Raw genomic sequence first — 13,095 nt, 5'->3', positions numbered from 1 at the left:
AGGATGATCTAAGCCGAAAACGAGCTTGGTGCGGCCCCAATTCGGCTTTGCATTTTGAAACCCGTGTTTTGGCAAAAATCCGGAACTCCCAGGAGCAAGAGACGGGAGACAACCCTGCAATTATTGCCAGCAAATTTCCTCCCACGAGACACCAAAAGTCACCGGCCAGCCTTTCGACTGCCTACGCTCTTGGGGCAGAGTTCTGGTTGATCGACAACTGGTGGTATCTGGAGGGTACTGCTATGCTGAGCAGACGGCCACAAGTGAGCACAGAGTGACGGAAGCAGGTAAGAAAAAGCGAAAACTGGGCTGGCACTGCTATTCACTTCGTACGACGAAACCCTGCATTGCCCAGAAGCCAATGAAGGTTCACCGATGGCCAGTTAGCGGACAGGCCCCCCTCGGCGGCCTTTGCGCGTGCCCCAAGAACAGCCGAGTGGCACCGGACAGCCCACTTTTTGCCCACCTTCTGCCCACCCAGGGCAGCCAACACCGCCAACGCAGCCAACAACCAGGCAGCTCTCTGGCCTTTCTCTGCTGCATCTTTCGCTTTATCGCCCTCTCCTTTCGCCTCTAGTCGGTTGCATTACCTGTCTCTCTGTCACTCTCCCCCCTTCCCAAGCGCTTTCTCTAGGCTCCCAATTTTTTTCGACTTGCCCCCGATTCCAACCTTTACGGTGCCTGTCCTGTCGACCAGTTTATCCCCCGGTTCCAGGCAGTTGCTGTTTTGTGTTTCATCAATTTCCATTCCCATTCACCCAAGTCGTCAGCTCAGACTCTCTCTGGCTTGTCGCTTGTCATCCCTCTTGACGGATCGTCTCCCACCCCGCCCTGTCCTGCCGTGGTGATTGTCTCTTTTCTGTTCCTGCAGCGTCCGAACTACCACGTATCATCAACCTTGGGAAGGGAACTCCAGATTGCTGCCCTCTAATCACATCCACACGGTAAGCCTCTGCCTTTTCCTTCTGATCCCCCATGAAACCTTTTTTTTGCCCCTCTGCCGATTCCCCCCTTGCCTTTCGCAAACATAGTGGGCTTGTCTTGTTGTTCCCTCTGCCGGCCGGTTCGCAGCAGCCGGAAATGAACACCAGCGCACATGGCTCGCCCACCACAGTCATCCATCCTCTCGCCTTCTTTCCCTTCCCCCAGAACCATCCACCCACAGGTCCATCACTAGCGCCTGTTATCTCCCATCAAACATGCAACTGAGATCGTGTCGCACGGCCCAATAGACCCGAGTGGGACCTCTCCCATGATCCTCGTTGCCAGTCTGCTGCCCTGCCTGAAGCGTGGCTAACCTTCTTCTCTCAGCAGTTCCCTGTTCTCAGTTGTCACACGCCGCCGGGGCTAAACCCTTTTCGGCCGTCCCCAGCCCTCACGAAAATCGTCCCAATCTCGACTTTCCGATCGGTTCGCATACCTTTACGCCTGTGACGATTCCGCTCAAACATTGCCAGTCAGGTAAGTAGCCTTGTCTGATGTCCTCCAAGCGTGCTTGCTGCTCCTTCACTCGGCTCGTATCACATCAGCCTCGACGGCCCGATGATGACCTTGGCCATCCCCTGTGACGCGTCTTTTCACCACCTCTTCACCCCAACCGCGGCGCCATCCACATTCTTGCTTCAGTGCGCAACCGTCCGCGGGCCTGTCCATCATGAGATATCGGACCCTGGTGGGTGATATTGATGCTGAAGCGGATGTGCTCGCCTTCGTGATGGCTGCGCGCATTCTAGGACCACGACTGATGACTGTTGTTGCTATAGCCAATGGATGACCGAACCTCATTCGAGCCATGAACCCTTGGCTGACCGACGCCTCCTCGAATCCAAACAATCATGTTGGCTTTGGAGGCCCAATGGATGCTGGCATGTCTTTCCTGCAACCTCCGCAGACGATAAACCCTGCTCAATTCCAAAATCCCGCCTTCCTCAATGGCGCCGCCCGAACCACCTCACCTGCCTTCCACAACCCGGTCTATCAAACCAACCCGGTGATACCTTCCAAAAGAGCAAGAGAAGATAGCTTGGTCACCTCGCCGCGCCAGGCACCTGGTGGCCTGCCTGGTTCAAGGTCACAGACCCCGGGACAAGTTCCCTATCCCGGATACAACCCCCAACCAAATGGTGTACCGGCCATTTCCAACGCTCCCACACCTTATGGCCACCTCCAAACTACCTCTAATGCCTCGCCATCTCCAACCATACAACAATTGAATCATTTCACTTCGGCCCAAGCCAGTCAACGCGTCGCGACGGCGTCCCCCAGTCCGTTTTCCCCCCAACATGCTCCCCCACACGCCTCTCCCGCTCCTTCGGACCATGCGAGTCGCGTCGGCACACCTCATGACAACCCCCAAAACTTCATGCCAAATGGGGTGTTTGCGTCAGGCTTTTCGCAACCCCAATTTGGTCAGAATATGAGCAATGGGATGCCACAAGTAGGGATGAACCCACAAATGAACATGGCGGCACAACATCAAACCGTGGCTGCGGCGCAGCGAAACTATCAAATGCATCTTCAGGCTCAAGCGCGTCAGATGCAGCAAGCACAAGCACAGGCTCAGGCTCAAGCTCGTGGCATGAACGGCATGCCGACCAATCCTAATCAGCCTGTTTCCAACCCGCAGATGCCGCAAGGACCACCACCCGCGTTTCAGCCCGCCAGACCCAACAATCCCGAAGATTTTATACGGGGCCTGCAGCAATTCATGGCTGCGCGTAACCGCCAGGTTGATCTGAATCCGGTAATATGTGGCCGGCCACTGCCGCTGTTGCGGTTATACGCAGCTGTGGTGAAAAATGGAGGCTCACAAAGGATATCTAAGCTAAATCAGTGGGCTGCGGTTGCGCACCAGTTCGGTTTCCCTCCGCCACAACATCTGCAAGCAGCTCAAGAACTTCAGGCGTACTGGATGAACAATCTAGCCCCCTATGAGGCTGCATGGCAGCTGTCACAGCAGAAGCAAAAGATGGCGGCTCAGGCTGCGATACAGAGCCAGACCCAGATGTCACCTCCGCGCGACCAACCTCAAGACCCTAGCCACCAGAGAAGCGCGTCATCTGTCGGACCCGTCCCCCAACAACCACAGCACCCTACAGCCAATGGATTCATGCAACCTCCACACGCTCAACCACCATCAGATCCTACAGTGACTCCTCAGCATCGCACTCACGTGTCACGCCAGTTCGACCCACAACAGATTGCTGCCATGCAGGGTCAGGTCCAGGTTCAGACACCACAAAAACGACCTCAGACGGGCGGTGGGAAATTGGCAGAATCGGAGCCTGACACGAGCAAACCTTTGTCGAATCCTATCGAAGATCCTTTCAAGCCTGATGTCCTTCCTCCCAGCAGATTTCATGGACCAATCAATGTGGAAGAGATGTTTATTATCGGCCAACATATCGCTGAATCGAAACCATTCGTACCCACTATCCGGGAGCTGGGCGTCATTGATATCCACGCCCTTACAATGGCAATCAAATCTGGAATACACGCAGAGACACGAGTTGCACTGGACACACTTGTTACGCTGTCGATGGAATCTGCATTGCCACTAGCGTTAAGTGAATGCGACGATCTTGTCGACACATTACTGGACTGTGCGCAGGATCAAGTCACATTTCTCAGCGAGCACGCAACCGAAGTCTCCGATGAAATGTTCCTCACTTCGTACGAAGATTTGATCCGAGCTTGTCGCCTTGAGAACGAGTCCTTGCAAGATGCGCCCGAGTTTGGAACGGTCGCGTACGATCTCGAGCGGGCCGCGGATCGCTTGATTTGTATCACCACCCTGTTGCGCAATTTCTCCTTTTACGAAGCCAACTTTGTCCCACTTGGTCAACCAGAGGTTGTCAAGCTCCTCAGCACCGTGATTCGATACCTCGGCACGACAGAAATGTTCCTGCGACACAACAGAAATACCCTGGATTTTATGAAAGACGTGGTCATCTACTTTAGTAACTTGTCGACCTTGCTTCAGCTCCCTGGGAAAGAAGAAGCCCTCTGTGTCCTTCATTTCCTTCTCGCGTTCGCACCAACCCCACCCCCTACCTCGGGCTCCACCACCAGGGTCTCCTTCGTCTCGTACACGCCTACTCTACACAAGTATATGCCTTCCGCTGTTGACAGTCTCGCTAAGCTTCTGGCGCGCGACGAACCAAACCGCACTTACTACAAAGCCATCTTCGCAGCCGATGGCCACTCGAGCCCCCCATACGAGTTATTGACTAGGGCGTTCGGTCTCGCCATTTCTTCAATACCAGCAAACTCAAACCACACCAGGCAACTCATCGAGGCACGGAAACCTTTCCTCCTGCAAGGAATGTTGGCAGCAGAAATATTGGCAAGTCTTGCACCTGGCTCAGACCATCCATTAGCGCGCTCGTGGCTCGAGTCAGATGATGGCTTTGCTGGCAATCTTCTACGGGTAGTTGGTCTGTTGAGTGCCGATCGGACGACGCAGACCGTTCCCAGGCATCCACTCCCGAACAACCGAAACAATGCCTTTGAGCCAGACGTCAATGGTCATGGGGCAATAGCGAATCGTGCCATCGCCGTCCTGAAGACCTTGGTGCAAAAGGCCCGCAGGACTGATGAACACGGCTCGACAATAGTACCATTGGGTATCATGCCAAGCAAAGAGAGTTTGTTGGGAGCGATGATACAGAAAGATATTGACCCCGGCATCCTGCGGCAGCTTTGTGTTTATGCCGGTTTAGAGGATTAGTCTCACGAGCATTGGGTTGCATGAGCGCGGTTGAGCTGACGGCTGGATTTTGAGCATACCCCTGTTACATTCATCCAGCGTGTGCAAATACGAGTTGGCGGAGATGAGCAAGATTTGCTATGACAAGGACTTTCAATGGCTTGACTTGGGGGCCTTTTTGTACCTCCACATGAAGCTTCCAATGTTTGGGTACTCAAAGGATGCTTTTATCCGCTCTAGAAAGAGAGGGAAGAGCACAAAATGTGTGTACTTAGTCTTCAACTTGATTCAATAAAGATACTCTTTTGATTTGGATTCGGTCTCAATGCGAAGGAGAGGTCTTAGTCTGTTGAGATGCGCTTCTGTGAATATTGGCGCTCGTTCGTTAGATCATACATTTATAATGTTGGCAAGGACATAGTGGACTCGAATCCGACTTTGTTAATAATACATGCAAGGGTGGTAGGGGTTTCTCCCTGACACTTAAGACTATTGGTGTATCTCAAGGCTGGGTCTGTCTCTTGTATCGATCCGTAAAAAAAAATGGCCCAACAGGCATCTTGTCTTTGCAAATCTGAATACACTCAACTTGGATCTGCTCGAATAGAGCTCTTCGCTCTGCAACGTAGCTTTCAGTCTCACCGGACCCGGTCACTGATCTACAGGGAGTACTCGGGGCGGTAAGCCCAATCGAACACAATCCGCTGTCGTATCGCCATCACCATCACCGCTTGGGGAACTTGGATTGCCCGCGTTACTCGTGTACCCGTAGACGCCCAATCCATCCTTCAGGTCCTTTTTGCCCTCTTCTCAAGAGTTCTTCAGAACCCACTCACTTCCGCCCACCGCTTGATCTCGGGCCCTCTCCAGCCCCTCACCACCACATGCCTCGTCGTCCAGTTGATCACGACATTGGCCTTCTTGCGCCCTCGCACGTCGGTGATGTATTCCTCCAGCTTCAAGGCAGTGCGCACAGCATTCGCCAGCTCCTGGAGATCGCCCTTGATCTTGCGGATCGTCGTGATGTGTTTGGATCCGCCGGCCTTGGCGGTCTGATAGATTGGGAGGTTTTTCGATGGAGTACGCGTGATCAGGTAGGGAAGCGGGGAAAGGGTTGGCGTGAGGTCGTGGCTCTGAATCTGGCTCTTGAGGAAAGAAAGTTGTTGAGGAGGGGATTGCTGTGGTGGCTGTTGCTGCTGTCGTGCCGGTGAGAGGGTTGCTGGAGGACTGGAGGTAGGATACATTTTCGCAGCACGATCTTCGCTGTCCTGTCCTGTGGGTCAAGGTTCACGTCAGTGAGTGTCCCAGCAAGAGCAAGAAAGCAGCTCTGCCGCAGCAATGAACTTACTTTCTTTGCGAACAGCTGCCTTTTGTCTTCGGTGCAGCTTGTCCAGAGTTGTGATTTTCGCGTACTTCTCCCTAGGCATCCATTCTGACTTCCATCTGACCTGGCATAAAGGCTGTTGTGGGCGTAGCATAGCCCGTAGAAGAAGAGTAGAAGGAGCCTTCATGGTCGTGGTTGAATGCACATACAAATGGACAACGCCGTGCACGTTAGAATCGAGACGAGAACATTGGGCTGGATATGCACGTGAAATACAAGGCTGAAAATGCCAAGGGTTTACCTTGGCATCGCCGCTTTTCTCAAAAACACCGCTAACGATATTCGGTATAGCCTCACCTCTCTCAACTCAATTTCACAGGCGCACCACCGATAATTGAAAATGTCGCCGCAGGTCAACAACCTTCCGCCCGGCCATCCTGAGCACGAAGATAATCAAGATATACCTGAGTACATCTTTTGTCTCTTCCTCCCTCCAACCCCGTCGCCATCGCCTCCTCCACCCACACACCCTCTCACAGAGGAGAATTTGTCCCTGCTGGAACAACAATTCATAGCAATTGACACTGGACTCGAGCCCAGACTCGGAGCACTACTCAAGATGTCGCACCTCGAAGACCCAACCGGCGAGTATGCCTTCCTGGCGAAGCTCATTCAGCGCATGGATCGACATCTTATCTTTCCTTTACTTGAACACAAGCTCGGGTCCGAAGACATCTCACAACAGCGGTACGATGACATCAAACAGGCCATTTTCAACCTTCTTAGTGACACGAACATGATTGACTATGTGGGCAATCTCTACAAGGAAATTCATAAGACAGAGTCGACGCCAGCCGATTTTGCGAAGAAGAGAGAGGAAGTGTTGAACCAACTGGCAAAATACCAAGAGGAGTCTGAACATCTGACCAACTTGCTGAACGACGAGTCAGTCACTTCACAACTCCGAAGTGACAAGGTCGCCAACTTGAAGTTCCTCGAAGAACAACACGGCGTCACGCAGCAGATGGTGGACAATCTCTATGATTTTGGCAGATTCCGCTACCAGTGCGGTCTTTATCCCGAAGCCGCTGACTTACTCTACCGCTTCCGCGTTCTGTCAACTGACAATGAAAAAGTGGTCAAAGCCACCTGGGGCAAGCTGGTCTGTGAAATCCTAGGTGAAGAATGGGAGAACGCGCTCGAAGAAGTGGAAAAAGTCAAGGAACATATCGAGACCCGGCTGTTCAACAATCCTCGCGCTCAACTCACGGCCCGCGAAGCCTTGGTTCACTATGCCCTCTTCCCGTTCTTCAACTATGAACCTGCTCGTGAAAAGTTGACGGAAATGTACTTCTCTGCGCCATACATCTCTTCCATACAAACCGTTTGTCCCTGGATCCTCCGTTACCTTGCGGCAGCAGTCATCACCAACCGCACCCGCATGAACAACTCGCACAACTACCAGAAACAACTCAAGGATCTCATCAGAGTTGTTAAACAGGAAGTTTACGAGTATCAAGACCCCGTGACTGAGTTCGTCAAGGCCCTCTACGTCGATTTCGATTTCGAAGGTGCACAGAAGAAGTTGTCTGAAGCTGAGGCGATTTTGAGGGGTGACTTCTTCTTGGGAAGCTCGACTGATACTTTTATGGAGAGTGCCAGACATCTCATCTCGGAGAGTTATTGCAAGATCCACCAGAGAATTGATATCAAGTAAGTCCAACGGCGTCTGCTCCCAGTGAAACATTGAAATACCTCAAATACTAACTTTCTTGACTCAGGGACCTCTCCACCCGCTTGGGCCTTTCTCCAACTGAAGGTGAAAAATGGATCGTCAACCTCATCCGCGACACCAAGGTGGATGCCAAAATCGATTACCAGGCTGGAACGGTCGTCATGAACCACCCCCCTCAGAGCGTGTACCAACAGGTCATTGAGAAGACCAAGGGTGCATTCTTCCGCACGCAGGTGTTGAGCGCCGCCGTGGCGAAATGAATGGACGCTGATTGAATGAATCCATGCATGCAAGGGTATTGGTATGGATGGTCGGATCGAATCAATCTATCACACGACGGGGACTCAAAACTATCAACAACAAATGTCTGCGGAGTAGTCCGTTCCAATGCGCAGTTGAACGGCCCCAAGCTGCAAATGCGATTGAACGCTAACATTTGAGGGATCATCACGAAGCTCTCGAATTCAAGGCCGTGGACGGAAACAGTGAACAGAAAACATTGTGTGACAGAAGGAAGCTGTCGGGAAAGAAAAGAAAAAATCGAGCTTACGGGCACCAAGAGTACCCCAGCAACATGACGAGCATTGGACTAAAGGGTATCATGATATGATATCCATAAGCAGGGCACGGCATGGCATGGCATTGAACGAGGAAAGACAGACAGACACACAGGCAGATCTGATGGACTGAAAATGGGCTTTCTTGAGTTGAGAACCAAGCACGAGCAACAGCGAGTGGTCAGATCAGAGCCGGCATGAAGAACTAGAGCTCATACCTGGTGGCTCTATGAAACTGGCAAAGTTTCTCTGCTGTATGTAGCAGGCATCATGAAAACAGCTGGAGGGTAGAAAATGAAGAGAGAAAAGCATCACCGCCACGAAGATGCCATGAATCCGTTCAGCAGACAGAGATCCGGTCTCATTTCTTCCCGTGCCCGTCCCCGTTCCTGTTGCCATTGCTATTACTATGCCCTTACTGTGCTTTTCATCTTCATCTCCTCCTCGGCGACCAGGCCCCTCACTTCTTCTTCGTTCATCCACTCGCGCACGCTGCCCATAACTTCCTCCAGACTCTCACCGCCGGCCAGGACGCCGTCGAGGTCGCTGGTCTCGACGCCGCAGCGGTGGTCGGTGACGCGGTTCTGCGAGAAGTTGTAGGTGCGCACCTTGTCCTCGCGGCCGGTGCGGGCGACGCCACCCATGGCGGCGCGGCGCATGCTGATGACCTCAGCCTCGCGCTGTTCTCGGCGCATCTGGGCCAGCTTGGCGCGCAGCAGCGTCCAGGCTTTCTCGCGGTTCTTGTGCTGCGACCGCGACTCCTGCATCGCCACCACCGTCCCCGTCGGCATGTGCGTCAACCGCACCGCCGAGTCGGTCTTGTTGACGTGCTGGCCCCCCGCACCGCGCGCCCGCATCGTCTCCGACTTGACCTCCGCCGCCGAAATGTAGTAGTCCGAGTTCGGGTCGTCGTAGTCCAAGCCCTCGGCGTGGGCGGGAGAGTCGGGCAGGTTGGGCAGCACGAGCACTGAGACCGCACTGGTGTGTGTGCGGCCTTTCTTCTCGGTCGTGGGGACACGCTGGACGCGATGGACTCCTGCCTCTGTCCTTAATACATCGTACGACCCCGGATGGTTGATTTCCAGCAGTGCATCGGTCAGTCCCGCCTCATGGGTTGAGTCGTCCGGCGTGTAGCTCGCCAGGGTTGTAGGCCATCTCTTCCGCGTGCAGAAGTCGGTGTACATGTTCAAGAGGGACTGGGCGAAGAGGGAAGCCTCGGAGCCTCCAGCGCCCGGGTGGATTTCGATCAGACAGGGCATAGAGGCGAAAGGGTGAGGCGGGATGAGCGACCTCTTGAGATTTGAGGCAAGTGAGTGCAAGGATGCGGTAGTCGCTTGGATGTCGGTTTCCGCGAGGGAGCGAAGCTCGGAGTCGGAAGAAGGGTCGTGCAGGAGAGCATTGAGTTCTCTGAGAGACTATTTCCCCCCCAATACATTGTTAACATGTAGACCTGCGATATCCGACGGCGACAAAGGGTATTTGAAATACATTCTGAGCATCATCCCACTCCTTCAACGCCGTCGACACGGGACCCAGCTCCCCGATCTTCTTCGCGACGGCGACATCGTAGTTCTCTGCGTTTGCCGCAGCCAGTTGCTGGTGCTCGGCGGCCACTGCTCTTGCGCGCTGCAGAAGAATCGGCGAGATTTCTGGCCCATTTCCCGAACCTATGGTTCCTGGACGAGAAGTCAACCACTGGGACTTTGTCTAAAGGCCTGGGACATCGAAATATGCGGGTATACCCGAGTGCGTACCTGAGCTCTGGAAGCGGACTCGACGATGAGGGGTTCTAGCTGCCGTGCGCAGCAAAGGTCCAATGCATGTTGAGCATAGCCGCCACACCGAGCTACTACTCAACATGCCTTGGATGGGGAAAAGGGAAAATGCCGACTTCAACTGGGGTGGTCAAGTAGATGTCGAGAGCTGGTTCACGGACTCAAAAAAGTTCAATGCAGAGACGCAGTTGTCGAGGGAAGGTCTATCGGCCCAATCGGGCCTTTTTCACCTTAGCGTTTCATCCCGCATCGGCCTCTTATAGAAAAGCCCTGCAGTATAAACCGAGTACTGGACGCGTCTTGGGTCACTGTCATGGTCCACATTAGGTCGACTGTTATTGGAATTAAACTCTCATATTCACTTTGGCGACATTGTGTCTATGACGCCCCCATATAATAAGCAAGCCCTGGAAACAAGCAAAGGTATCTGTAGCGCCGATCATTTCTCTCCTTCTGACTCAAAAGCCCTGGTTCTGATTTCATGTTTCGTTCATTGTAAACGCCTTGCAATGTGTGTGAATGCAATAAGTTTTGGGGTTTCATGCCTTCGTCACTCGAATGAGGAACCGGAGTGTTATCGAACATCCTGTACATTTTTTGGACGCCGGTCGTGCTTCGTTATTATGTGTGACAACGTGTATCGCTATGCGTCGCAATTTGCGGAAAACCGTTCACGAGCGAAATGCCCATATTGACTTCAACCCATTCTCATCCAGTCCCGGGATGTCTTTTTTTGGACCTGTCAAGTCACCATTGCTTCGGTCACGCAGTGGCACAAGTCGAGGCGATTGGCCTGACCAGTTTGGTGTCCTGTCATCGCCGTCCATGGGGAAGAATACTCCTTCAACCTCCTCGTCAATCTTCTTGGAACTCAGGCCAGGGCTGGAGATCCCACGATCAAATCGGCCAATTGGCGCCGAGGAATGTCTCAAACCACTGGACTGGAGCCTCAAACCATTCAATTCGCCAGAGTCGACTCGATTGAGCTGCATGCGGGCCATCGCTTGGGATATCCCAGATATCTGTACGCTCGGCGTTGACTCGTTGGGCATCCAGGACCCACGAAGAGGAGAACCCACATGGCCAAAGCTGGACGGCCCGTTGTTTTCGGCAGCCTTTTTCTCCCTCTGTTCAGCCCATAAGGCACTGAATCTAGAAGGACTTCCTGCTGGTGGTGATCCGACTTTGCTTGAAGTTCCACTTGGAATTGCCAGGGCGTGGACGTGATCCTTGGAACTGTGCTCTTGATCCGCTCTTGAAGTGCGGCGCATTTTTTCCTGGGGAGTGAGGACTTCGTCGTGCAAACTATTGGGAAGCAAGTCTGTCTCCGCCCCTAACCCCTCCTCCCATTCATAAGGTAAATATGGACGCGGAACACTTGCTGACAGCCCTCTCGATTTGACGGGCCTCTGAGAATGCATGATTCGCTGGCCAATGGACTCCTCGGCATTCTGCGGTGAAAGACCCAAAGGCGACACGTTTCTCAGATTAGACCCTAAATTAGCGTTTCGAACATTGACAATCGATTCCGGAGGACTTCCAAGTTGTCTTGACAACGAAGAAGAGGCTGGAGATCGCATGCCAAACTTGTCTGGGACAGACTGACCGAGAGGTCCGTACTTCGCTATGTGGGAAACTCCGTTCGCGTCAAAGGATTGTGGTAGAGGCGCATTGAGGGCGGTCCGAAGATTTTCGACGGGCGATTTAGGGAATTGGAAATCATTGGGGGGAGAACCAAACTGAGATGTTGGGGGAGAGTTGAGTCCGGAATCGAGGGTGGAGGGCGGTTGATATTGGTTGTACCGGTCTTGAAACGCATCTGCTTCATCACTGTCCATCAACGGAAACCCTTGACCTGGGAAGTAGTCTGAGTTGTAAGGCGGTTGGTTGAGTACGGGATCGGCCAGGCTGGGTTCCTGGCTGGGGAATGGCGCTTGGTCTGCTCGATTGGCGTAGTTGAAATTTCGGCCTGCCATGGCGAACCCAGCATCGAGGTCTGCTCGATTGACTCGTCGCCCGTCAGGAAGATAGTGGGCAAGGGCACATTTGGCGCCGAACTTGCAATTCCCCTGTACATGTTAGTTCCGACTCCATTACTCCCCACGACCGTCGTACCTTCATGAAATACTTGCAAGGTGCTTGCTGCGTCATTGGGTCGAGAGAATGGGAGAAAGGGCACGCGTTACCTGCCTGGCAGGCCCCCTGACGAAAGAATTTACACGGGACGTGCTTGGTATCTTGCAACAAGTCAGCATACGTGCGTCGGCATTTGGTCTGACTCACTCTTGCTTGACGTGGTGGGAGGGCTTCTCGCTATATCGAATAACGGCTGGGCCTGTGAGATACTGCTCTTTCTATCTGCGCCGTTCCCGAATACCGTCGACCCTGGTACGGGCACGGCCTTCTCACCATTGCCGCCGAAGCCATTGCGCTGTCTGCTCGGTCCATGCATCATAGACCCCGGATGTTGTGTGGTACTCTTTGAATGTCCCCGATTCATGGTTCCGTATTGCTCATGATCGTTCCACGCAGCTGCAGGGTCCGAGGTCAATCGAGGGAGGGCGGCGCTCATGGTGCGGGTAAGTCACAGAGTACAGTAAGAGAGCGTGCACAGCGCACGCAGAAGGGTCGGAGGCTCTTTTGTTGGCGACAGACGTGGTCAGGCTACCCCGGAGGAATGTGTGATCGCGAGTTGTGCCACAAGTCATGCGGCACCTGGACCGCGCAGACTCGGGGACGAACGCACTGTATCCACGTGTTCGGCGGACCAGCGTGGGGGTGAAGGGAAGACGATAACGCGAACGTCTGGGCGGAATGTGAGGTGGGGTGAAGTCGGGCAATGTAGGGGGTGGGCTTTGCAGTAATAAGGTCGGAATTTGTAATCGCAGTAAGAGAAGGTAGAGAAGCGACGTAGAGTTGAGGCGTAGATATGGTCTTTATCAACGAGGGATCATGGACGTGGGCAGGGCGAGTGTCAAGTGTCACTAGGTGCGTGG

At 53.5% G+C, this 13,095-nt stretch overlaps 4 protein-coding genes across 4 annotated transcripts; 2 read left to right on the top strand and 2 right to left on the bottom strand.

Annotated features, from left to right (window-relative positions):
- Positions 1–1,792: 1,792 nt before the first annotated feature.
- AYL99_01477 (hypothetical protein) lies at positions 1,793–4,729 on the top strand (the record flags this gene model as incomplete). The annotated part of the gene is made up of 1 exon (XM_018832993.1): positions 1,793–4,729. The coding sequence occupies one exon, from the start codon at positions 1,793–1,795 to the stop codon at positions 4,727–4,729; it is 2,937 nt and encodes a 978-aa protein (XP_018698872.1).
- An 800-nt stretch (positions 4,730–5,529) lies between these two features.
- On the bottom strand, positions 5,530–6,219 carry AYL99_01476 (hypothetical protein; the record flags this gene model as incomplete). The annotated part of the gene is made up of 2 exons (XM_018832992.1): positions 5,530–5,981; positions 6,057–6,219. 2 exons carry the CDS (start codon positions 6,217–6,219, stop codon positions 5,530–5,532), a joined length of 615 nt encoding a protein of 204 aa, XP_018698871.1.
- Positions 6,220–6,432: 213 nt separating this feature from the next.
- AYL99_01475 (eukaryotic translation initiation factor 3 subunit E) lies at positions 6,433–8,027 on the top strand (the record flags this gene model as incomplete). The annotated part of the gene is made up of 2 exons (XM_018832991.1): positions 6,433–7,745; positions 7,814–8,027. 2 exons carry the CDS (start codon positions 6,433–6,435, stop codon positions 8,025–8,027), a joined length of 1,527 nt encoding a protein of 508 aa, XP_018698870.1.
- Positions 8,028–8,731: 704 nt separating this feature from the next.
- AYL99_01474 (hypothetical protein) lies at positions 8,732–12,671 on the bottom strand (the record flags this gene model as incomplete). Its single annotated transcript, XM_018832990.1, has 5 exons — positions 8,732–9,739; positions 9,813–10,000; positions 10,851–12,168; positions 12,215–12,336; positions 12,383–12,671. The coding sequence occupies 5 exons, from the start codon at positions 12,669–12,671 to the stop codon at positions 8,732–8,734; spliced, it is 2,925 nt and encodes a 974-aa protein (XP_018698869.1).
- Between the last annotated feature and the right edge of the window lie 424 nt (positions 12,672–13,095).

The sequence above is a fragment of the Fonsecaea erecta genome, assembly GCF_001651985.1.
Source record: "Fonsecaea erecta strain CBS 125763 chromosome Unknown Scaff1, whole genome shotgun sequence".
Classification (NCBI taxonomy): Eukaryota; Fungi; Ascomycota; class Eurotiomycetes; order Chaetothyriales; family Herpotrichiellaceae; genus Fonsecaea; species Fonsecaea erecta.
This window is presented reverse-complemented; position numbering and strand designations above follow the sequence as displayed.